This window comes from Nipponia nippon, unplaced genomic scaffold, assembly GCF_047370975.1.
Source record: "Nipponia nippon isolate SJK-2023a ecotype South Korea unplaced genomic scaffold, ASM4737097v1 scaffold_4, whole genome shotgun sequence".
In the NCBI taxonomy this organism is placed as follows: domain Eukaryota; kingdom Metazoa; phylum Chordata; class Aves; order Pelecaniformes; family Threskiornithidae; genus Nipponia; species Nipponia nippon.
In genome coordinates, this window is record NW_028262358.1 from 38771146 (window position 1) to 38797136 (window position 25991).

Genomic DNA, 25991 nt, shown 5'->3' on the forward strand with positions numbered 1-25991 from the left:
TTTTGTTTTTTAAGCAGCCAGAGTGCAGCTGTGTATCTCTTTGCAGGAGAATAGGAGCTGGTGCTCTACAATAATTTTGATTGATGCCTTCCACGTGCCTCAGCTAATCTGAAGTTTGAAGTCATGCTCTACATTGGAGATGTTTTTGCAGTTGCAAACAGATTTTTTCAGCAAACGTTAAGTTTGTGGCTCTCTTTTTCCCTGTGAACACAAGGTCTGACCTTAGGAGGTGTGTAGGTGTATCCACTCCTGTGGAAGTGAATAGACATTGGACATAAGGCGCAGGAGATGCATCAGCTTGTAGGATTGAGCTGTTTCACTTCATTTGTGACCTAATCAGGATTTGAACTGAAGTTTCAGGAAATGAAGACTTACTCTTGCTATTTCATTTCCATAAGATGCTGCAGTGAATTAGAAAATTATAATTCAAGAGCACATGAGAACTTGGAACATCTGTTACAGCACTGGTGAAATGTGCATTTCACATGCCTGGCACAAGTGAAATAAATCCTTTAGATCTCTGTATATTTCCGTATTGCATTTCTGTTTTACCCCGTTAACTTTTTGCTTTCCCTCATAAATTCTTACTTTGTTATTTGCAGAAGACCTGAAATGATAAGCCTGCAGCATTTCAAAGTTTGAATTTGGTTTTCAGTAATGGAAGAGATTATCTATTTACATCTGCAGATGCTCCCCCCCCCCCCTTTTTTTTTTTGTTTCTAAGAGCAAGTGAAGGTTTTGATAAGTTATCTTTGTTACTGTTGATGCACTTGTATTTAAATCTCTGTTCCTTCCTCATGATTGATCCCATCCTATGACGCTGGATGGCTGACATTTTTCTGGAGCTTAGCTCTAGAGGGTTACTCAGAAAACCCAACCCAACTGGGGAAGGAACAAAAACTTCAAAACAGAAAGATGAGGAGGGAGTCCAGTCATGCTGATTGTGTAAGCTGAGGTTGGTTCCTTGTGTTCAGACACTCACTGGCTTTAATCTGCAGGTTCTCTCCAGATGTAAACATACCGTCAGCGCTCATGGTTGTCTCTCTGGCAGACAAGGAATTATATTCCACATTGAAATGCAAAGTTATCTTCAAATGATAGATCTGTTTTATAGGGAATTGTCTAGCAGAATGTGAACAATGAATATAGGCCACTATGTAGCTAGAAGATCCTCAATTTTATAGGTCTTAAATTGGGAACCAGTCTCTTCTTTATAGTGCTGAAGTGTTTAAAACGACTTCTGTAGACACTAGCTATAATCTAAAGCTCTGTATGGGTCTAAGAAATAATTATTTGCTTGGTCTGGCTATTGATGCTTGATGCATTTGATGATTACTCTGCTAGCCAAGAAATGAAATTGCTAATGAGAAACAAAATGGCTATGAAGAACTGAAAACATGAAGGTTGAATCAGGCTCTGAAAAAGCTGTGCAGATTCTGCTTTAAACCCCCCCCCCCTCCATTTTGAATATATGATATAGAGTATGAAATTTACATATGCTGTTGTTATATGGAATAACAAGTGTACCTGTGACCTGAAAAAAAAATAATCTGAATTGTGGGTTTTATTAAGAAAATATTAGGTGGTATTGCAGTCTTCCACGTTCAGTTGTAACAGTCTGTGCACAAAATGTATGTATATCAGCTGCAGTTGCTATGAATAACTGAGTATGTTTTACATCATTCGTCTCTATGTGATCATATCTGCGATCATGGAATTTTCTATGAAATGATTTTGGTGGCTCAGAATTAATTTAAAGCATACAGAGTACAGTGGAACAGTTATCTGATCATGTGACACATACTTACAGGAGGAAAGATTTATTTGAGAGAAAAAAAGACTTTGCCAGCTGTTTTTCTTTTTGCTGACAGATACCTTTTAAGTGTGTATGGATTTTAAGGGAGTTGAACTTTACAAGAGTTCTGTTTTAACTTCTGCCAGAATCAATTCAGTGTAATTTCTAGTTAAAAGATGTTATTTCTTCATGGTTGTCATACTTACCAGATGAAAAAAAAATTGCTAGTATGCCTTAGAGGACAGAGCTTTTATTTAGCTTTAGTTTTGCAATTCAAGACCATTTTTAATCTTGCAGTGACATTTTCCTCACTAGTTTGCGTCATGAAACAAGATGAGTTGACATCACATATTCTTCAGCTGTTCCGTGGTAACAAGAAATAAATCCTGTTCTGCTGAAAAACCAAATGACAAAAAACCAGTAACAATTCTGGTGAGGGACGTGTGTTTCTAACTAGTAAGTTAGAAGGGGAAGAGTATTGCTCGGCTGTTACTAGTTGCATTCTGTAAGTGTAGGAGAAACTAGGTCAAAATAATGCAAAAGCAATCTTGTTTGTGAAAAAATTAAATATGTTTTTAAAAGGGAATGTGCCTGGCTTCTTAAGGTAACGTTTTGTTGTGGGGCAGGGGTCTGCAGAAGGGCTAGCTCAAGAACTGCAAGCTAAGGGCACCATGTGTTGGGTACTACTGTAACTGTTTGCCTCTGCAGAGGGCAGGTAAAGTTGCTTTTTGATTACCAAGAGAATGGACCGATTTTAGTAAGCAACGGGATGCTACCGCATGTGGAGCTGTAAGAATGTCCCCTCTAACATGCTGCCTAGCGGCACACCAGATCACATTCTGTTTTAAAAAACAAAAAAACCCACAAACAACAAAAAAACAAAAACCCAAACCAAAAAGGCAGAATACATTAATGACCTCCTGCTCTACTATGCATCCTTGTGTTTCCTGTGTCCTTTAATGGCGTGCCTTAAAGATGCACAAATGTACCCTCCCCAGCCCACTAACATCTTAATTGGAAGTTGCAGGCTGCAGCGTAGACTTCAGCCGTGTGTCGTTCCATCGTGCTGTGTTATTTCAGGATTGGGCGACTGGCAGGGGAAGGTTAATTCTGCTGCTTGTCTTTCAGAAGAACAGCATGAACATTGCATCTGTCTTGGCTCACTGCACTGATTTCCAGTTGCCTATGACTGCATCCAGAAATGTTTGGGAACCAGGGCAGGCGATGAAGTGAAGGTAGACTGTGCATACCAACCCCTTCCCCTCAGCAGCCTGGCTGCAATATCCTGAAATAACAGGATGTTTCAGCTGGCCTTCCAGAACAACACTGGGAAAAAATATATTGCAGTAGATTAATGCAGAAATGACACAAAGCAAATGGTTGCAGGGAGCTCTAAGGAGATGTTTTGTTGATTGGGATGTAACTAACTAGAGCTAAAGAACCAGGATATGCATCGTGGCTGTGGCTTTGCAGCCCATCAGCAGCTGGTGGCCCAAAGGCAGGGTGAGATTGATGGCTTTGCTCTGCTCGTTCTACTGCCTGTTCGCATCAGGCACAGTGTGGTTAAAAGCCCAAAGCATTCCCCTTTTATCCAGAAACTGTATGTGTAGCTAATACTAAACAAGAAATGGAGCAAGCGCTGCTTTGTTTCTTCTTAATTAGGGTATAAACCTTGGAGTTTACTTCAGTTAGATGTTGGATCTGGGCTTCATGATATGCAAATTGTCCTGAGTCTGCTTGTTCATATGTGTTTATTTTACAAGTTCCTTAGCTGTATCTGATGTTGCATGGATCCTTTTTACCCCAAGAGTCAGTTATGAATTTTTATTTTTTTTTTAAATAAGAATTTTTGTGGTAGTTTGTGTCTTATTTTAAACGTAGTAGAGTTGTTATCCAAGATGATGCTATGGTTGTCCTCTCCCGTAGAACGATCCAAATCAATGAAAATATATGCAACTTTATTCAAAGATTATGGGGAGCCCTCCCAGACATGTTTATAGCTGCAAGTCATCTGTATTCATAGTCTGTCACATGCAGCGATTTTACTGGTCTGAACTATGGGCACTGTCCCACTAGAGGAGACAACTGTGATTTCCTCAAAACCGCATGAGGAGTGAGCTCTTCTTTTCTGTGCTGCTGTTACGAATAAGTGGGCTTCCTCACGAGGAAGAAGCAGGGTATTGCTTAGGTATGGGTTCAGTGCTGGGGCTACACTGTTCACTGGGCGCCTGCAGTACAGCACTTAATGGGGCTCTCAGGTGCTTCTGCAGGGTGGAGAATAGTGACAAATAGCTGGACTGTGGTTTCCAGTTACTCTTCCATATTGTGTTTGTGTAACAAACATAATAAGAGATAAAGATTAGGTTTCAAACTTTGTTAGCTTATAAATTTGAGTTAGGTATTTATGTTAGAAGTCTGCTTCTGAGCATAAGCAATAACTTTTAAATGCATACAAACATAGGTGTACATTTTCCAGTTTGCCAAAATTCAGGATGTTTTGGAAACTGAAGATAAGGATAACTGGTAGAAATACACTTAAGGCCTATTAATATTACATTACTGCCTAAGGTATGCATCTTGAACTCAAAAACTGGATTGGTTTGGTTCCAGGAGGGGCAAAAGACAAAGGGTAAAGTAGTTTTGGTAGAATAAAGCTCAAATTTCAAATAGTGTAGACTGACCGAAATTGTGTACGATGCTAAGAATAATATTTATTTTAAAGTTCCAGTTAATCTTTTGGTGCTGTTAGTAGGTTCACTTCTAATTGTTAAATTGCGGGGTTTTCATCATTCAGCTGCCAAGCTCTTTGTCAGGTATTCATACAATGATGCAGCCTCTGTGGTATTAGCACATGGTGCTGTGGCCCTGATACTGCTGAGTGATGGCTGACGAAGTTTGGAGTCCCATGAGTATTTTTTGGTTTAGAAAGGATGGCTTTAGTTTGCAAGAGCAAGCTTTGCTATCCAAAAATTAGGATTTCTTTTGCTATGCAGCTGTTATTTCAAATATAGTTCTGCATTAAAAAACAGACTTGAGACTGTTTGTGGTTTCTGATGAAAAGCCATCTGTTACTACAAATGGAGACATTTTCAAGGGTGTACTTATAATAGTAGGAAAAAAAGATAATTATGTTTCAAGTTAAGTGCATAAATCCTGAGTAATGTATTTAGTCCTGGGCAATAAATTTATTCAGATTGAGTATTCCTTTAATTTCTTTCATTAAGAAAACTATCTTTGTGAGAACATAATGACTGACTTTCTAATTTGTGTGAAATATCTAGAGTTCTTCCACTGAAGCAGGATTTTTTCCTTAAAAGGCAGGTTTACACATGTAATCACTTTTTAGAGTATTTAAAATACAGTGGTGACTATAAATGAGAAATTTTGACAGACTCTTTTTAGGCATCCCGCTACCATCCTTGTGTAAGCTCTTCCAAGTAAATGGATATAATTCCGAGATTCATAGGCAGTTTAAAATATTTCTGTATTCTTTTAAAGATTGTAATGATGGTCATATGTAGATACTGGGTAGTTTTTCTGCCATATGGTCTTAGCTTATTTTTAGGAGACTTATTTTATTTTTAATTTCAATTAAAGTAGTAAATTTTGCATATATATTAAATATTTGGTGTGCCACAGGCTTGGTAGCAGTCTATTTTGTAAGTGCAATTAAGCCCACATAAATATTCTCTGTGAGGCAGATCTAAAATAAAAATCCAAGTTGATTTTTTTTGTTTGTTTGTTTTCCATGTATGGCAGATGTCTGTTGCAGGTATTTTTTAAGAATGGTCTATCCATGATACTTAAAGCAATTTGAAGATGTCCAAATATGCAAGTTTTGTTCTTGTTTTCCTGTTCTAATCTCACTCCCAGTTGGTCTCAGTAACTGTACCGTACATGGATTGAAATTTATGCCAGCGTAGGGGTTTTCATAAATCCTTCTTTACTTTAGGGCCCTTATACTTTTATTTAGATTTTGAAAGATGTTTTTCTTCTTAGAATATGGCTTGCATTTTGGAACACAAACGTCTGCTTTGTTAATTAAGTTTACAGAAGGAAAGACAGTGGTATCACGTGAAGGCATACTCTGCCAGGCTCAGGGTGTGCTAAGCCCCTCTGTGTCCTGCAGAGCTGTTAGGATGCACAACTTGAAATTGCTGAGATGAAGCATTAGGTGGAGAGATTTGCCTGGAGGCACGCGTGTGCTTTACTTCGAGTGGGGTGGCACGGCACGCTGGCCAACGGCCTGATTGACCACGTGTGCTGCAGCTTTGCCCTGATGGATGGTGCGAGTAGCTTGGATGAGTGCGATGCGCATACCTGTACAGATCGCTTATTGTGAGAGAGAGCAAGGGAAGAGAAGTTTGTCCAAGAAAGTATTTCAAGAAGAGCACTTTCTATGTAGGTAGCCAGAACGGTAACTAGCTGATCTGGTCAGATCTTCCAAGATCTTTTTTGTGGTTAAGCACCTGTGCACCACTGAGGGAAAGCTAACTGTAGAATTCTTCAGATGGATATGCTTGTGTTCATATAGGTACTGCAAATTTTGGCTACAAACCTGTAAGATTTCTTTTTAAAGAAAAACTCGCTGTGAATATGTGGCTTTCTGACAACCAGTGTGTGTTTATCTGAATCTGACTTTTGCTGGTTTTAATCCAAGTTTTAGATGTATTTGATTTGGAGAGATCAGTCTTGGATTTATAGAGCTACAGCGAAGCAAGCCTGGTTGAGGGATGCATCTTGACTTTCAGTGGTTGGGATGATGGCAGTAAAGATAATTACGTGGTTAATGAATAGAGTGGATTTTTCTATAATCTCGGGAAGATTGATTGCTCTCTGGTTACAATTATGGTGTAGCCAATGCATTTACAATGCATTATTAAAACAAACCAGCAGGGGGGTTCTGCTGTCAGGATAGTGAAGTTGGCCTATGCAAGGCTCTGCTCTCAATGTCAGTTCAGTTCTATTTGCAGGTTTTCTAATCTGTGCATTGCAGGTGCATCGCTCCTGTGATTGGGACTTTTCAAAGTGTTCCCTTCAGGTTCTACATTGGCTGCTTAACTCCTCCAGAGCTTCTATGTTGGTATCTAGTTCAAGTGTTTAAAGTATCTTACTCTTTTGAAATCTGAGTATCTTTGTGTGGCTTCAAATAGTTTCCAAAGCGCATTTAAACTTGCAAAGGTGAAATGTTTTTATGTTTTTGATGTAGTCCGCTTCTCCCTTGCACTTTGTATTATATTGCCCTTCTGTTTTGCATAAGTGTAAACGTTCCTGAGAACGGGCCCATCCTCACCTCCTGAACTTTTAGTATGGTGATAGGTTATTTTTAGTCACTCTGTTATTTCCATGAAAAAAATGATAGCTGATGTGTTTCTTGCTTTCATTGTCCCATGTATCACAAGTATGGTATTTGGCTAAATAAATTTATCTGCTTCTTTTCTGTAAGCGTGCACTGCTCATCATTTGATAATTATTTCCAGCAGATTTTATTCAAACTTTCATAATTATGAAAGTAGTTTCTATACATAAAGCTACTTGGATCCTTCTTTGTAGGAGGATATATATTGTAGAAATTCAGGAGTAAAATGGTAATGATGGAAAAGAAATACCTGAAGTTCAATTAGTGTCTTTGTTTTACCACTGTTCTATGTTATGGGATGTCTTATGTTATGAAGGTTTTAGGTTGGTGTTTTAATGTCTTAAAATTATGAGCTGAGCTGAATAGTTGAACAGTCCTAAATATTTATAGCTGAGGAATGTCAATAACAAAGAAAATGAAGGAACAACTATGGGCTCTTTGTTTGGCGTTTCCAAGTCTCTGAAAAAGGGGTAACCCAGATTTTTAAACTTACTAGTAAATAGCATATGCTTTCTCAATAAATTCACCAGTTTTGCTCCTATTAGGAACTTTTAAATTCTGTAAAAGTAATGCTTCTTGCTGTAGGTAAACTTCAGAACATTTGGACAACTACATTTGCACACTACATTAGTTGTTCGTGGTTTTTTTTTTTTTTTTGTGGATCCTGGTACTTTTTGAAAGGCCAATATTTAGACAAAACTCTTTTCCTTTCCCTTCCCCCTTGTTCGTGAAGCATTTCCAGTTTTTTAAATTAGAGATTTAAAACTTCTTTTCTAATTTATGGTATAGAGTGGGATGCAGCAGACTTTTTTAACAGCCATCTCATAGCCTCATCTATTTTATATTCTATTGAGTTAGACTAAACCAAAATGTTTATATATAGATCAGGCTCTCTGCTCTTGATTATTGTGGGCAGTGATGCAGGGACCAATTCTAATAGAATTTGCAGGGAAGAAGTCAATTGAGTTTCGACAGGGGTCATGTAGGATCCATAAACTCCCACGGGGCAGTTATCAAAGATGTAACTGTATGCAATGGAGCATAACAGAGCTAATGCCTTTTACTTACTGATTCTTGATTGAACAATTAATTTGACAGTGGTCACCATGCACTTTGCCCTTATTAGATGGGTTTGATAGTACAAACAATCTTACAAGACATTTACAAGCTTCAAGGTGATTTTAAGTTCACAGGTAATTCTTCCAAAAAGCTAGTTAGGTATCGATTATCAGAAACTTTACTTTTGCTTTCTAGTGTGTAGCTCATAGTCAATGTGTTTGTTCTTAATATTATTACTGTTTCATAAAAAACAGAAGTTATGTCTTTGCCAAATGCCATTTTAAATCTTTGTTTTAATTGATTGTCTCTGCTGCTGCCACATGGCCCCTAGGAGAAGGAGGAAAAATCTCTGAGAAGACATAGAACATGCATATTCATGTATGGGTGGGTGTGTTTATTTTTGAACAAAAATTACCCTATGACTGAGCCATTTTTGGTAAACAGATAAAAAAAAAAATTCAGCTTATAATCAACAGGAACAGCATTAAGTAATATCCCTTGAAAATTTTTTAAATGGTTAAAAAATAATTGCCAATTAATTTGGGGGCTATTGGCCTTAGTTATTTATGCCTGCAATTAATATTTACAAAAGACAATACTTTCATGACTTTCATTACTGTAGTAGCAATCCTTATAGCAAAAAGAGAATATAACGCATAGCTTTTATTCCACACAGTATAACTGTTGTTGAACCCATTCACTCTAAATTTACAAGTGTGATGATAATGTGTCTTATCTCATGTAGTATTTGTGTTTTGAGGCAATGTTGTCTTGTCTGTCTCATGTTTAGATGGGTAAACAGGCAGGAAAACTAGAAATCGTGCACCATTTTCAATGGACACTTTGAGATTGACTTTTAAATTGTTTTAATAGCTTTTACATATCTAAAGTGTTTCTGGGCAAGAATAGTTGGATGTAAATATTTGAGAGATTCTAGTACAGGTATACACTAAAATATTGAATGTTAAAAAATATTCAGTGGCACAAAGTAACTTCAGCCACTTCTGTATCCGGATATATGTTCAAATAACCATTTTCTCTTCTTTTCGGAGTAGGAATGTAATTATTCTAAGACAGTTTTTATATAGCATCTGAGTACTTAATTCCGTTGCATTCAAAGCTCAGTTTAGTTGCAAATCATTCCTGTCCTCTACAAGAGAGTTGTGTTATCAACATTTTTTTTTTTTCTGACAGAAATTTGGGCTTTGTCACCTGCAGTTGTTGACTCCTCATCAGCTTCTGTGAAATCCAGATCTACACACACATTTGAAGGAAACTGTATGGGAAAAAAAAAATAATCAAAAGATCAAAGTGAAACCAAACCTGTGCAGAACAAAAATAGACTGTCAGGACAACCTGTTTCGTAGTTAAGGCAGCTGAACTATCCCTCTCCCACCTGGGAGCAGCGCTTCTGAATTGTGCCGCTGAGGAGGACCTTGCCCGCAAACCCTGAGCTGTGTGTGAGTGCATAGACAGACAGATGGGAAAGTTGTCAGAATTGTGGGCACAATAAAGAGCCGGCCACCCTTTCAAAACTGCACTGGTGGGAGTTCAGCGCTTCTGCTTCAGATGAGTTTCTGCGTGTTCATTGAGTTGACACCGAAGGGCTGGCGGTACTTTGCTGTGCCAGGACGGTGCTGCTCCTCTCCCTTTCTCTTTCCTTTCTGCGTGCCTGTCCTCTTTGTTACGGAGGTGCCCGTAGCTCTGAGCTGTGACCTCTCTGCAAGCTGGCACCCCTTCACATTGGTCTCCTTTGCACTGACTTGCTGTGGGCTGTGGAACATCTCTGAGCCTGCCCATTTCATGGCACCTCCCTTAAAGCTTTTTGATACCCAGTGCTACTTAATGGGTATTGCCAGGCATGGTAACGAACACAGCATTGAAATGAGCAGTGTAGGAAGCTGCAGAAGTCACATTTGTATCTACCAGGTTGTTTGAAGAGTCTTTATTTCTTTTTGTTTTCCCCCCAATTTTAAGATAAGAGTGGCAGAGTATCTGAAAAATTAAATGACTAGGTGTAATGTAACAGCATGTGAAATCCATCACATAATCTTCCTTGTTTTTCTTTGAAAGAAGTTTGTCTGGCTTAAAGAGGCTTAAAAATCTATTCCTGGCTTTGGGTTAAGGTTTCTGGCTCTTGAAGCACAAAGACAGGTGAGGTCCAGGCTTCCAGACTTGAGGGCACAGGAGAAGAGGTTATTGCTATCAGTAACCCCCAAGAGTTGTCACCTTTCAAGTGCGGTGACAGGGGACACGGGGCAATGGAAGGGACCAAACCTATGGAGTCCGGCCTCTCTGAGCCACTGCCCCCGCTGAGCAAAACCAATGCCCCTGGGGTTGCTAGTGCTGGGGTTCTCCTGGCAAGTCAACATCCCTGTGGTGGCCCAGCTGCTGACAAATGACAAAGCACATCAGCCTGGGCTGTGGTGCTGGTTGTCACAGTGATGCTCCTCCCGTTACTCAGGCAAATCCTGTTAAAACATGTGCCGGTATTTCTGCTTCCCTGCAGATACTTGCCTGGACATGGTCGGTCCTATGGTTTGCTGTAACATTCTTCTGTATTGTTGCAGCTTTGTGTATTATAGGGGATGTTTTTGGCAAATGGAATTATGTGGAAATAGCAGTGATATTTGCAACAATTCTCTGTCCCTGTGATCTTAAATTTTAAATTGTCTTTATATTATTTATTATTATTAGTCATCTGACCGCTAGATCAAGGTTCTCTGACAGCTCTTTTGTTCAGCCCTGCATGCATAACCAGTAAATGCCAAGTTCTCTCTTCTATCCGACTAGAGAGAGCAGAGAAATTTTACTGTGGATTAATTCTTGCTGTCTTTGATAGCAAACGGTTGAATGCAAACCCAGAACCTATGATAATAAGGTAATCTGTTTCCATTTGCAGTAGTCTTTTATTATGCACTCCTTGTAAAGCATTTAGCAAGGAGTATGGGCTAACATTGATTACTCCATAATTAGTGCTCACAGGCAGTATGGTTGGAGCCATGTTGGAGGGGAAAATTTATCAGCTGTTAAAAGCCACATGACTTGCATAGAAGAACCAAAGTGCAAGCTCTAAAGTGTATTAAATTGCTGTGTTTATCATCTACCTAAATGCTACTGTCAGTTCTCCAACTGCTTTATGTGCAACTGTTCCTCAAAGTGAGGCAGCAGTATCATGCATTTTGTTCATAACAGATTGAACATGAGGCAATTACCAGTAAGCCATTTGATGGTGCAGCTTATTCCCCAAGTCAGGAAACTACAGACAGGTATTCTGTAACAGATTGGGAAAGGGCTTTTCAAAATGACCACATCATCAGTGCAGATGCATAGTGGAGCATCTGTGCAACCTTCAGGCAGTCATTTATATACATTAGTGAGAGCATTGGTCTTTGTGTGACTCCTGCGGGGCATGCAAACACAGCTCAACTGTTATTTTGCTGAAAGATTTTCTTGCCAAATTCTATTAAAGTACATCATGGGATAGCATACAAATGAGATGACATAAAATGCCTAAAAAGACTATCTGCGAGTCTGCTTTACGACTGTGACTTGCGAGTATTTATTTTTGAGTTTGTCTTCCATTAAGTTTCAGATCTTCACAGGTTAGCTACATTTGTCTTCCTTTACAGTGATGCCCTGTGTAGCACTAAATTTAATCTAGCTGCCTCCTGTGTAATGCCAGTGCCACTGGCAGGGCTTGGTGATATTGTTGGTGTTTGAGCTAACAAATAAAAGTTAAACTCCTGCTGTTAATGTGAGTTCAGAATTGACACCAGTGCCACAGTATGTAAAAATTTTCAAGAATTCATGACACTGATCCAATGCTTCTTCCAGATTTGTGGAAAAAGAGTTGCATGTAACTCAAAACAATAAAATGAGTGAAATTCATTTATACCTGTTTGTTTAGGGGTTAATTTGCTCAGTGTGTGGAAACCCTGACCCCTAGAAGAATCGAACCTGCAAGCGATCAGCTGCAGGGGAGAAAAATAAAGAATTTCTCCCCCTCTCAAAGTGAGGGAGAAAGGAGGATTTGGGCAGAAAGCTGTCTTGCATAATTGCAGATATCATATCGGAAAAGATAACTTTTACTGTGAGAATGTAGGTTTTGAGGCATCTTGTAGGCATCTTGTATTTGAGCCGTCACTGACATTTGAGCCTCTATGGTTCAGGGTATGCTTGCCCTCTGCTCGTTATTGTAAACAGATACTGTCTTAGCACTAGGTACTGTAGTGAGGATTTTATAATTATAATTTGTCTTCATAGTTTTATATCTTCAACATGAAGAAAGCATTGACTCATACAAACTTTCCAACAGCTCAGTGATCATTGGAAGATATTGTGTGTGTAGTGAAGTACAGAAGTCAATCATGGATATTCTGTGTCTATTAACCTGTATAACCTTTCCTTTCCTTTTTGGTATGATGGATGGAGGAATCTCTGCCACGAACTCACAAGGTTATTGTATATGGATGTCCCATCCTCTTTCAGATGGACTTGCTAAATCATTTCAGCAGGTGAAGAACTACTTTATTTTTTAACAGTATTTGTGTAGTTATTGAATGCTAGGTAATGGATTTGTTGTTAACATTTATTAAGTTTTGTACCCAGTGGGTTATTGCAAACATTTGGGGTTTGTGTTCTAAATGTAGTAAGCTTCCTGGCTATATAACAAAAAATTATCTCTGCTATATATAGATACTGAATTATTTTTTCAGTAAATATGTTCATTGATTTTTTTTTTTTTTAAATAATAAGGGCTATATGTGCTGTTAGTTACCACTTTTTCCTTCTGTTCCTCCCCGAGAATACAATTCTTGAGTGTGTGGATATATAAAGAGCTTTTTTTTTTCTGCTGCTTCTTTTGCTGTTTGTGGGTTTTTTACATTTTTTTTCAATTTTATTTTTAGCAAAAGATTTCTTTCTTTTGTTGTGTGGAAAGAGACTGTAAAAATGCGTGGTGTATACTTGTTCCTTTATTGAGTCTTCAGACAGATGGAAAGAACTGGATTTTCAGGTGATGTATATGATCTATGCTTATTGATGCTAAATAATGATCTCTTCCAGTATCTCTCTCAAGTGTGGTTTGCTCTGTTCCTCTGTTCTCAGCCTTGATTCTCTGTAGTCACTGCTGGATACCAGTGATGGCAATTTGAGTGTCAGCGGCTCCTGGATGTCACCAAAAGGAACTGGTGACCCAACTCATGTTGGTAGCTGCTCACCAGTACAAATAAATGGTTTGGACTCATTACAGAGGGATGGATCTGTAGATGTATAGCAAGACCAGCAGAGTTGGTGACTGTGGAATTTTCAGTGGCGCTTATATTTAAGCAGAACATCTGATTGTGTTACAGCTGATCAGCCCTGCTTTGGGCAGGAGGTGGGACGAGGTGACTTCTGGAGGTTTCGCACAACTTAACTGGTTTTATGGTTCTGTGGTCTCCTGTGCTGGGTTGCGGTGTAACCATCTTCCCACAGCTGCACACTGCTTTCTCCTTGGATTTATGAGGGGGTTCTGAGAATGGTCTCCACAAAACTTGTCTGTTAATTTGAATTGAAAGTCTTCAGAAAGCTCCCCTTCTTAGGCTGGTCTAATCTATACCTACTTTTTCTCTTTTCCTTTGTTTTCCTAGTCCCTGAATCAAAGACATGCTTGTAGCGTTAGTAGTTATTGAAAAACATGTCAGTGAGTCTTAAATTTGGAGGATGGACTACTTCCTGGCTGTCACGGTGTAGATGGTTTATTTATGAATGGTGATCACTAAAAGAGCTTTCCATTAGTGCTGAAGTCTTTGTAGAAGACTTTTTTTCCCAAATTAAGGTTTTGGGTCGTTTTTGTTACAAAATGTAGATCTGAATGTGTGTCTGTGCTGCAGAATGACTGACTGGAGAGTACCACAGCTGCCTGAAGCTTTAGACTTGCTGGCTGACCGCTGGTTTCAGTTGGGGCTGCAGCTCATAAATGCCTCCCGTTTGCCCCAACTAAAGTCATCAGACAGTGTTTTTTGCAGTGCATTAGCACACAGTTGATCTACTCTGGTCTGACCTGAAACCTAGAGATGACGATTTTGGTGTCCATGCTAATTTACTTTTTCAATGGTCAGAGGAGAGCAATCCTTGCTGGAAGATACTGACCCAGTTGTGTAACTTGTTTTTCTACTACTGTCTTCATCCTGCACTAGTGTAGTCAGTGAAAAGTTTGTCAAAGACTTCAGTGGTACAAGAGAAGTCCATTGCTGAGCAAGGGAATGGTACTTTACTATGTAAGCTTTATCTTCTGGACTCAGAATTCAGCACTGAAGAAAACACCAGTTCTCGCTCCCAGAAATCTGTGGTTTTCCTCCTTTCATTTACATAGTTGCCTTTATCCAGTATTTTTACCTGCAGCTGTCCACTCATCCAACAAACATGTTTTCCACTAGAAAATGCTAATGCATAAATGTTTTTGATGTATACGTCCTAAGTATGTTTTCATAAACAGAATTTTTATCATCCTGGAAAATGTGCTTGAACAGTTTTAACTCTAAATCCAATAAGTATTTGGGAACTTAATTGGTTTCTTCAAGTCATAGCTATGAGAGTTGTGGTATTTCTTAATAATTACACGGAATGAGTGAATTGTAAGAGTAGAAGAGATCCAAGAAAACACACAAATCCACTGCAAAAATGGACTTAAGCCACTTTTTGGTTTATGTCTTTATAAGAATTCCAGCTAAACATTATATGCATTATAGGATGGTAGGATGCTTTATCCTGACAATTTGTCTGTTTGCAATTAGTTTAGGGTACACTTAATATGTTATTTTAATACTTCACAAATTAAATGTAATGATATACTGCATTGAGGATTTTTTTTTCTTGCCAGCATTCTAAAATACTTGTACTTCCTCTTATTTTAAATCTAGTTTTATTTTCAAAGTCAGTGTCCCTGTGAAAATAAAAGCACCTTCTAAGGCCATGTAAAAGTGTTAATAAATTGGTAATCTGCTATCTGTTTTTATCCTTAGGTAAGGCTCTGATTTTTGAGAGTCATTCATTCTTAAGTATTTTACAGAGTCCAAGTCTCAGTGGTTCTTTTTTTCCCCACATGTATTTTTTTTTTTTTAATATGTGGTGGTACTATTAAGTATATCATATTTTCACTCTGAAAGAGAGTTGTAGCATGTTCTTTAGTGTTCTAAAACAACTGTCTTGGCACTGCCTAGTTTATGTTAATGTGTTCAGTATTTTCATAAGATACATACTTTGGTTTGGGGTTATGTGTTTATATATATTTAGCTTTAGCAGATGACCACATATTTATTTATTTTGGCAACATCATTAATTGTTCAGAAGACTTTTATCCCCAAATCCCTTAGTTTTTCAGACAGACCTAAAACATCTGTTTGTAATTCTATCTTGAACATTGCCAACACAAATTAGTCTTGGAAGCTCAGTCCGTATTTTAGCTAAAAACGCTCACAGACGTTTTCAAGGTTCATGAGTTTTACAAGAACTATTAATACCAAACATGCACTAATCCAGATTTCCACCCAAGGTTTTAAAAAGTCTTTATGAATACGAACGTTGCAGTTTCCCAGTTAGGGAGGTTAAGGAATTTCTGCTGTCTCTTATGGGGTGAGGCACTGCTGCTGTTCACCTAACCCATAGTTTAGGATGAGGAATGCAGAAAAATAAGTTAAAAATATTGTGATTGTGTGTGTGTGTGATTGATCCATCAAGTCCTTGGCCTATCATGGTTTTTTGTTGTTGTTGTTTTGGGTTTTTTTGCCAAAAAAACCAAACAAAAACCAGAACTTGTAGATATTTTATTTTTATTTTTTTTCTTTTTAAATGAATGCAGTGGTCAGAGCCTTGGCTTTCTGTCTCCGGCAGAAGGCCTCATCTTCAGCAGTGCAACGACCTAGTATCATGCTGGGAACTTTTTTATCAAATTGGATGAAAAAGTAGCTTTATATGAAGTGCAAACACATGGTCCAGAATCAGCAAATTACTCTGTCAGTGTATTTTGTATACTCTCCCATTTTAAACTGGCTCAGTTTGGAAACATCTGGCATGCATCTCTCTCTCTTTTGCAAGCCTTTCAGGTTTCATGAAAGTTTCTCTCTGTTGTGAAGAATTTCTACAAAATCCTGCGGTTACTGATGTGACGTTAACCAAATTTTGGTTAATTGTCACGTAGCCAGCATGTACTTAGCCTGACTTAACTAGTCAGTTAACTAGTTATTAACTAGTGGTAAGACCAGTGCCCAGCAGAGGCGTTGCCACTACTCAGCCCCCTGAGTGATGTTGTTTTAGAACAACTGAAATACCTATGTAATAGCCGATTGTAAATTCAATCTGCATTTAAGAAGAAAACAAGAATTATTTCTAAGTAAAAACACAGCTTAATTGAAATACATAATTTTTCTAATTGATAGCCCTGAACAAACATACATTCTTTAAAGATAACCTGTTCAGTGCGGAAGCCATCATAGCAGTAAAAAATGCACTACATGTCATTTCCGAAATATAATTTAAGTTAAATAAATAACCCCAAACAATATGGATTGTCTAGAGGTTAAATTTCAGATTTGAAATCTGAGTGGTTCCTTGGCTGATGGGAATTTTGTTCCATGGTCTGGAGCCGCTGGCTGTCAAGAAATCTCCTCTCCTGCAAAGTTGAATTTTGCCATGGTAATAGGTGACTGCATTGTGGTGGGTTAAAGGTATTCTTCACCTTTTCGTCGTTATTTTTGTCCTTCCTGTGTTGGCATGTTCTTATCATTTGTATTGTGTATTAGCAGAGGTGATTTCCACAAGCAGCACTTAAAAAGGCAAAAGAGTTTGTTTTCTTCAGACAAATATTTTAGTAGTAGGACTAGTTTTTGTAGATGACAGAGCCGTGTTCCCTTAGCTGCGTTCACTGAGAAGCAGCAGATCTCTTTTTCAGACTGTGTTCAGGTTTTGAAGAGTCCAGCAAAAGCAAATGTGGAGTCTTTTCATGTTGAGTTCTTACATTCAGCTTAAATTGTAGGTGTGATTTGGATTCTTTTAGCTATCTTAATGATCTATGTGAAATTAATCAGGGGCTTCAATCCACTAACCAGCTGAGAATAACCCCAATTTAAGCGAACAGAAGAGCCAGCCTCTTGATTAAAAGGAAACAAAACAAAAATCCCCAAACCCAAAACTAAACCTGCATCTCCTACAGTTTATACTGACATTTCAACTTTGCTTTTTCTGTTCGGACCTTAAAAAAAATACCTCCTTCGGCAAGTATTTCCTGCACAGCCTAAGCAACAGGAATGGCAGAGGTCAGGTGTTTGCCTTGCAGTCTGCAAGGTGCTTGTTCTTGCAGCCAGCCTACAGAGGAATATTTTTCTCTGCACCTCTTGCTTACAACTAAGGCGTGTTGATGCTTTCATAAGAAATACTCAAATCAGCTTTAACTTAAGTACCTGTTGCAGTCATGTAACAACAGTGGGGACTTAACATGAGCTACTTGAAGTTGTTGGCGTGCTGTAACGTTTTTGAGTGAAGCGTGCGCAGTAGAAGAACGCTTGGCTTTCCCTCCATTTAAACGGCAAAGTCTCTGATTTGGATGTGAAGTTTGACTGGTAACCAGCATTCAAGCAGTAAAATAAGCTAAAGGTAGGGTTTACGTAGATCATTCTGACACTGTGCCAGCCTTTCTAATACGCATGAGCCACTCGCGAGTATGCCAGCAGAGCTGTTGAAGGGAGCAGGTGCCTGAGCTGGTGAGGGACCTCTTCTGAGTTTCATTGCGTTACTGCAGGGGTGGTGGTGGATATTCAGAAAAGGTGATGAGTGTAACATTTTCATGAGGTATAGGAGGAAGTAGCAAATACGAAATGAAAAATTCAGAATAGGTATAAGAAAGCCAAGAGAGGTTGTATATATGGATAAAAACATATGCATGTACATGCACACACATGAAAAAATCTTTCTATTTTTCAATCTTAATGAAAGTGAAATTTTTACAGAACAGTGTGATTGTGATGGATCATTCCTTCCCACACGCTTTTTCAGCTCATTGATTTGGAGCATGGTTGACTTTAGAAATTACCAGAGGCTCATGTTTTTCAAACATGTACTGCTGGCATTTCTTTTATTCTGCAAAGCAGAGCATTGCTGTTGATTATTTAACTTCTACTGATATCTATAAGCCATATCAGCACTGACATACATTAACAAAAACTCTAGCTTTCTCCCAGCGTTTGCCCATCACAATAAACCTTTGCTTTCTTCCTTTGCAAATAAGGAGTAACGTATTTCTCATTTTCTTGTACTGTGCTCTGCAAAGTCTCATTCCATGGTTGTTGAACTGAAACAAATAATCTGATTTCACTTGTGACCCATTGCTGAAGCTACAGGATGATGATTAAAGGCCCATGTTTCTTAGCCACAGAGAAAACGAGATTTAACTGAAGACTTAAAGTGATGTAGAAGTAGTATTTTCTGGAACATAAAAACCAATTTTTAACTGGATAATTGTGCAAAATCCACAGCCAATCCATATCAATTTGTGATTCTCCATATGAGTTCAAACCTCCTTGCAGTGTCTGTGCCTCTTTGAAGCTTCTTCAGTACCACTGGCAATTTTTGAAATGGAAATGTGTGCACTGATGCATTGTGATTGGGACAAGTCAGCAGGAAGGTAGATGACAATCTCTCATCTTACGACAGATATTATGGCTTGGCAGCTCCTCATTCTTTCAACATTCTCTGTGGAATGTTGTAAGAAAAAAATGAGAACCAGTAGCTAAGTGTGAGGAAGCACATTGTATGTTGAAATTCCTATGACTTAATTAAGAAATTGATTCTATTAATGAAAATAATAGCTTCCGATTTTTAAAAAGCACTTGGTTATTTTTCATGTTATTGCAACATTGTTACTATTGCGTAATAAAACTGAGCTGGAAATGGAGAAGGTTTCATTTAAAAATACATGGGATCTTTTTTATTAAAAATTTAAGATTGAATGAAATTAGTTCAAGAGTTATTTGAATTCTGAAAGCTATCCACGTTTTATCTCAATTTTTACATTTCCAACAGAATTTATTAAAAAATTTTTTTGCAAGTATTATCTGAGCTCCCTCTCTAAAATAAGGAGTAGTTTCTGGGAGACACTAAATTATTCAGATGATTCCTTCGTTGGAATGAATATCTTTTATGAAGGTATTGACTACAGTTAGAAACGTAGCGGTACTAATAACAGCACTAGTTTGTGAGAGAGGGCTGCAGTTTGCAGGCATGCCTAAGCATGTGCATATCTTCAATCATGTCATTTAGTGACACTGAAATTTTCAGGGTTACTCCCGGGGTTAGGTGCCTTTCTGGTCAAACTGTTAATTCTTCAGCAGGAAAGCTTTTTCTGAAGCTGGTGATGATGTAGGGTTCTAAAATACACTTCTGAATTGGGTCAATTTCTTTTTAAAGACCTTTCTGTTGGAAATGCACAAACTTGGAAACCATGAAGGGCGTATAGGTTTTGCTTACTTACTAATTGATATGTAGAATGGGTGGGAAGTGGACTGAGCCAAATTAACCCTAGTGCTCTCAGCTGTTTGATTATAATCACCTTTTTTCTGAAAATATATAGGTGTCACTATAGTTACAGAGACATTTCTTTTGACTTTTTTGCTTCTCTGCTAAATGGAAAAGGGGAACTTGGATGACTAATCTTTGAAATTGAAGAAACATCTATTACGCTTTTAGCCATCAGATGTCACCAGAGTACAGAGAGTAAGTATTACGTGATGTGGAACTGATTTATGGCTTTCCTTGGCTGTTTATTTTGGAGTGGGAAGACTCCAGTCGTGCAGAGGCTTTCTCAGTTCAGTAGTTGCAGCATCTTGGCTGGCTCCACAATGGCTGTGACTTACATTTAGAGTATTGAGCAAGAACCAGGTTCGGGACCTTGTTCTGCTTCTGTAGGGGCATTGACCCCAAATTAAGCGGGGGCAGAAGCAAGCAAGAGGTGAACAAATATCGACACACAGTTCAGCCTTGGTATTTCTGTGCTTGTTACAGTGGAATATTTAGCAGAGGCCTTGAAAGCAACTTGTGTCTTTGCTGCACGCGTAGCTATGCCAGTGCTTATTAGTTCACATACCCTCATTTGCTTTTCACTGTTTGGAGGGTGTTCTGCTAGCCACGTAGCAGCGTGGACCTTTGGCTCAGTTAGATGCCCAGGTGCTTACTGCTTTCTTGGGCAGCACTGTGCACTGCCTGTGCTTTCCCATAGGCACTCTGCCCGCAGTGATTGAGGCTGAGTTTGGGGACATTTGCAGGAGTTTCAGTACAAGCAGGTTAACTGAAGCGTGGAAGAACCTTACAAAGATCTTTGAGAACAAGATGGAGGCTCCAATGAATCTTTCAGCTCAAGGACTTTATGGTTTGGGATGTGAAAAGTTTAGTGACTACATTTTTTTTTTTTTTTTTTATAGAAAGATTTCTTTCAATCTGGCATTATAAGTGGACTTTAGGGCACTTTTAAGGTTTAACTTCAACTCTTAGCTGTTATATGCTTAGTCCTGCTTGAAGATCTTGCTTTCTGTCACTAATGGTGCAAAGCAGCCGTAATAACATTTTTACTTTAACTGCCTTATAGAAGTCAACAGTAAATATTTAAATATATATATTCTGCATTTTCTGAATAATTTCTGTGTAGCATTGCTGTCCTGGTGCTAATATGAAATAGCTTCATTCTTATTGGTGAACATCTCCAAAATTAAGCTTTAGAGTGGGACCCCGAAAATCCACCTTTCGGTGACATGTAAAGGAGGGAGACAGAAGGGAAGACATCCCTTCTGTATTGACATCCAGAATCTGTTGGAGAGAGAAGCGAGAGGTGTGACATAACAGATTTTATTTAAGCACTGGATGGGAAGAAAACTTGTAAAATTGTTCTCAGATCAAATTGCTTGAATGTTATCACGCTGATGTGAAATGAAAATTGCCGTAAGGAGTGTAAAATGAAAAATCATCATTCAGTAAGGGTATTTGGCACAGTGCTTTATAATAAAGTCCACTCTTTCCAGGTATTTCCAAGCCGTGTTTTGTTTTGTTCTTGGACAGAAAGCATTGGCAGACAAAAACATTTTGGGGCTGATGGGGAGCAAAGTGAGACTTCTGCGAGGAAAAACCCAAGGCCTTTGTGATCTAGAAAAGGGAAAAGAGATTCCCAAACAGGAAAGTTGTTGAAACATGGAGAAAATTAGGGAAAAAATAAACAGTGGCAAGAAAACCAAAATGCCTGCAAGGCTGGAGATAACAAAATGACGGGAAAAGAACTGATGAACTAGAGAATATTTGAAGAAAAATAGATGTTTAAAAAAAAAAAGTTGGAAGATGTGTGTGAATGGTAATTTTAAGACTGTCCATCCAGCTAGACTGAAAGAGAACTGGTTAGACAGCTATTTGTAAATTTATTACAGGTGCTTATAGATTTGCTAAAAGTGATCTTTCTTCACGTTTCCCCAATGCCTCGCAATTGTGTGGAATAGCTTAGGAGAGTAAACAGTGATACTGTCAGGAATAGTCCGTGTTTCTAAGAGGTGAAGATTAGACTCGGTATCAGAAATGCTTTTGCCTGAGGGAAATTTATATGCATTTGAAGTGCATCCCAAGAGGAACAAGTACAGCAGAAAGCCGTCCCGCTCTGGAGGCAGGAAGCGGGGTTACTGATCTCAGGAACATTTTTACATTCTTCTAATGCAAAAGTCTTCAGCAGGATTTTATGAGCATCCAGTTCATGACAAGAACACTTTGGTTATCTTGCAAGACCTCACAATATCAGATTACACCTGAGCAAAGGGGAAACAAGCTGTTTCTCTGGGCTCTGTGCCAGTATATGCGTGAATCTGTTTCTCTGTGTTGTCAGCCCTCTCTGCTATCTGATAGAAATGTATTTTTTCCTGCATTTCACTCCTGTTTTCTAGTTTTGTGGGTTCTTCAGCTTATAAGTAAGCAGAACTGACTATCCTGTTCCAGTGACCTGCATTTGTATCTTAACTTGGGTGTGATCTGAACGTAAGGGCTAAGTAGGTGAAAGTGAGGGGTTAACTTGATGTGCATCCTTACCCAATTCTAAATCTATGAGACAAAATGCACAGTTTATTTTGAGCACAGCTATATTGCTATGTCTGTCCAAGTTTGTTGCCTGAAATATTTTAATTTTTGTTCAGCACTTTCCAAATGTGTTCCATAGGGAATGAAAGGACTTTCAGGTGTAACTGTTCATATTTAGAAGCAGAAAAGCAAGTAAATAAGCATGGCAGGACCTCTAAAAAATGGGTAACCTAAAAATATAAATATGGTCAAGAAGGGGAAGGAGCTAAGAGAAAAAAAGCTGATGAAGATATTCCTCTCTGAGATGGTCAGAGGGGTTTATATTACACTGAAAATCATAGATCCATATGATCCAGGAGGTAATACTAACAGGATATAAATATTTACAGCAGTATGATATTTTAGAGTAACAAATTTCTTTTTGTGGAATGTTGACTTATGGGTCAAAGAAAAAAATACTTGAACATAGAGCAGATTAATGAACAATGCATTTATCATTTTTATAGGGAAAAGTGAAAGATGGGATGTTTTGTTATACTTGGCTTCATTGGATTGTAACCACATGTTCCAGAAATGAGCGCTTAGAAATATTGCATGTGGCTTTTTTACATGTTTCTAAGTTACAGATACTACCTTTTCATATTGTGAAATATAATCTTAGTCTTCCTCAGCATTTGACTTTCTTCTTTGATTAAAATCCCAAGGTGAAATGAACGTGCTGGGTGACTGAAATTAATCTGTTTAAACCTGAAATTGCTGGAGGCACGTTGGCGTGCCGACTGCAGGCAAACACCGGAGATGGCCTTGATTTGAGGGAAATTGTGTCAAAGTAGCTTTGCAGGGCAAAGAGGTGTAGGAGACAATTTGTAGTAGTTACCTTGTCCTCTCAGAGCCAAATTTTGCTGCGTTTCTGCTTCAGTGCCCTTAGTGGGGGATAGCTGTGAGTTTCGCTGGGAGGATAATTATGGTATTTTCACACAACTATTGATTTCTGTTGTGATGGCATTTGTTTTATTCATCGTGCATGTTGATAAAGAGTGTGCGTGTGTATATACACACTATGTGTGCGTACATATATACACATATATAAATGTAAAAGGTATTTATTCTAAAGCTATTCTGTTTTCTAGAACAAAAAGGGCCTGTTTTGGGAGATGCTGAGTGCTTCTCCTGAACAACAATTTCAGTTAAAGGGTCTTGTACTACTGAAATTACTTCTGAAGTCTTTTCTTGGTTTTCAGTAGAGAGATTTTCTTGTATTTCCTTGCAGAAGGAAGGTTAGGATCAGAGGTAAATATTGAACAAAGAAGTAAAATTCAAAGGTAAGACTGAATTTCTTCCCTGTTTGAGGGCCATATTGTTAGGTATTTCTTCTTATAAGTTCCTTCACTAATTTTATTGGAGAGCACTGCATGTGAAGCTTTTTATGAGTTACCAGCTTTATGGAGAGGTGTATAATTCTGTTCTTGGTTGTATCAGAATAAATACTGCATTTCTAGTGGCTCTATTTTCAGGAAATTAATGTGAGGGTTTTTTTCAGTTTAACTGAAGGAGAGTCATCTCTTTGTGTCTCTAGATAACTTTTCAGTTTCAGTGAAGAATCTTGCACCATTCTGTGAGTGCTGGATGTTTTAAAAAATCCAATCTTTTTCAAAATAGCGCAAAGAAGTTTTTCAAAATAAATATTTTCTTATCAGAGTTTAGCAATGCTGCTGTCACTGCATGGACACAAAGACTAGCTCCTACACAGGAGTAAATGAAACTCCATGCTTTGGATGTCCCTTGTTTTTCCAGCCTTGATTCTGGCTCCTGCAACCCCCAAAAGAAGAAAAAGCTAAAAATCCAACATTTGTCAGAAAAGATGATTCTGGAATGAAGAAATGACTGTAGACCACAACAACGTTTTATTTAGAAAACGTTTTTCACGATTTTCAGACCAGGTATTCTTCAGAAGAAAAATAAAGATGCAGGAAAAAATTATGGGAGATAATACCTAACACACAAAACCAGACAAAAAATACCATCCAGAACCTCCTGTCAGCTGAAGTCCTATGACCCAGCATGTTCATCACCTATTCAGTGTATATTTTAAAACCAAATAAAGGTAATACATATGTAAAAAACAGTATTTGTAAAATCTGAACAGAACTGATGCCCATTCTAAGCAGAAGGATCCCCTCTCTCCCCTCATCTATTTAAATTCTGTTTTTTCCCCTATAGAATGTATCCAGAATTGTTTCAGGGTGTTAAATACATGGCTGGGTGTAACAAGAATTATAGAAAACAGCAGTGAATGTGGGCATTCAGCGTGGCATGTGAGACTTCAGAAGCTAAGACTTAACTTACGGGAAGTCATCCTGAATAACCTGTATTTTTGTTTGTGTTAGTAGGTGGTGTGCTTGGGAGTACAAATGCCTTAACTAAACTTTCATCACGGGCCAGGTTCTTTGGTTATTCACGTCGATCATGCAATACCACTTCTGTAGTATGTATTCAGGTATAAAGTACATGATCATTGTATTTGGAAATAAAGTAGGTGTGTTTTTCTTATATAAAAGGGCGTAGTTCTCACTTGAATAAGTGACTCTGATGGTTAGCTGTAGTTACTATCTTTTAACTCTAAGTATTTGTAATTCTTGCTGCCTCTCAGAAAGCTTCTCCCCAGTGCTGCTCTTCGCTTAAAAAAGATTAATTCATATACTTACTCAATACAATGAAGTGTGCATGTGAAGAACGTGGGAGATTTATGCATGACTTCTAGGGACATAAATTTCAAAGGCTTCTTAACCCGTTGGGTCTGGGTAAACAAGATTACAACAGGTATGTGGGTCCCAAGAGCAGTGTACAGAATAACCTTAGGGCAGAAAAACCCAGCAGCCTTATTTCAGAGGCCCTGGGGTGCATGGAGAATGGCTTCTCCTCCGCCAGCTGATTTCCAGTTGCAGAGCGGGTCCAGGGCCCTAGCAGGGGAGAAGGGGTGCGGTGGTGTGCTCCACCTGTACCTCCCTGCCCCCTCCACACCTGACCTTTTCCCGTAACCCTGCTCAAGTGATAATCACCAGTGGCAGTTGTGATGGATGCATCCAGCTCAAAGTGGATTCGATGGAGACGGACAACAACACAACAGCCAAGGCCTAATTTATGGCAATGTGTCTACCTAACCACAGTGCTGGTCAGTGTCCAACTCAAGCTAGATTTGGAAGAAACTAACATACACAGTTGGTATGTGAATATGACTATGAGTTAATCATCTTGCCGCCATAAATAGTGGGCAGCCTGAGAGCCCTTTGAGCTCTCCTGCACAGCAGCGGGCTGCATGCCAGGATCTCCCTTTGAGTAGGGACGCCTCTCAAGGTTACTCCTCAAGGGTGAGAGATTCCTTGCCGCAACAGATCCTCGGTAAGTGGCTGATAGCATGCTAAACTTTGAAATCTTAGCTAAGTGATATACAGGATTGATTGCGCATATATAATCCTTTAGACATAAACCATTGACCAAGTCTGGGACTAGGATTGGATCCAGCTGCACCTAGACTCCTCTTTGAGAAGGAGTTTAGAAAGCAAGGGGGTCCTCTCTGAACCTCATGACTCAGTAGGAGGGTCCACCCGACAGTCTTGTCTGATCCTGTTCCCTGTGCAGTAAATAATCAAGTGTATCTTGCTGTCGAATCTCATTAAACCACTGTCGCATTTATTATCAAAC

General features: G+C 38.6%; 1 protein-coding gene across 3 annotated transcripts in view; it reads left to right on the top strand.

The window, feature by feature from the left end:
- The window catches only part of SMYD3 (SET and MYND domain containing 3), a 424868-nt gene that overhangs the window by 17333 nt on the left and 381544 nt on the right, over nt 1-25991 (top strand). The window contains exons 1-2 of one of the 3 annotated variants that reach the window (XM_087775166.1): nt 11970-12730; nt 13124-13230. The exons of 1 other annotated variant lie outside the window; for it this stretch is intronic. In XM_087775166.1, the coding sequence (XP_087631292.1) occupies nt 12584-12730; nt 13124-13230 (254 nt within the window). In that variant the 5' untranslated portion in view covers nt 11970-12583. Of the gene's footprint in view, nt 1-11969; nt 12731-13123; nt 13231-25991 lie in introns of those variants that run through there. One more of the 3 variants, XM_087775167.1, reaches the window with a different exon arrangement.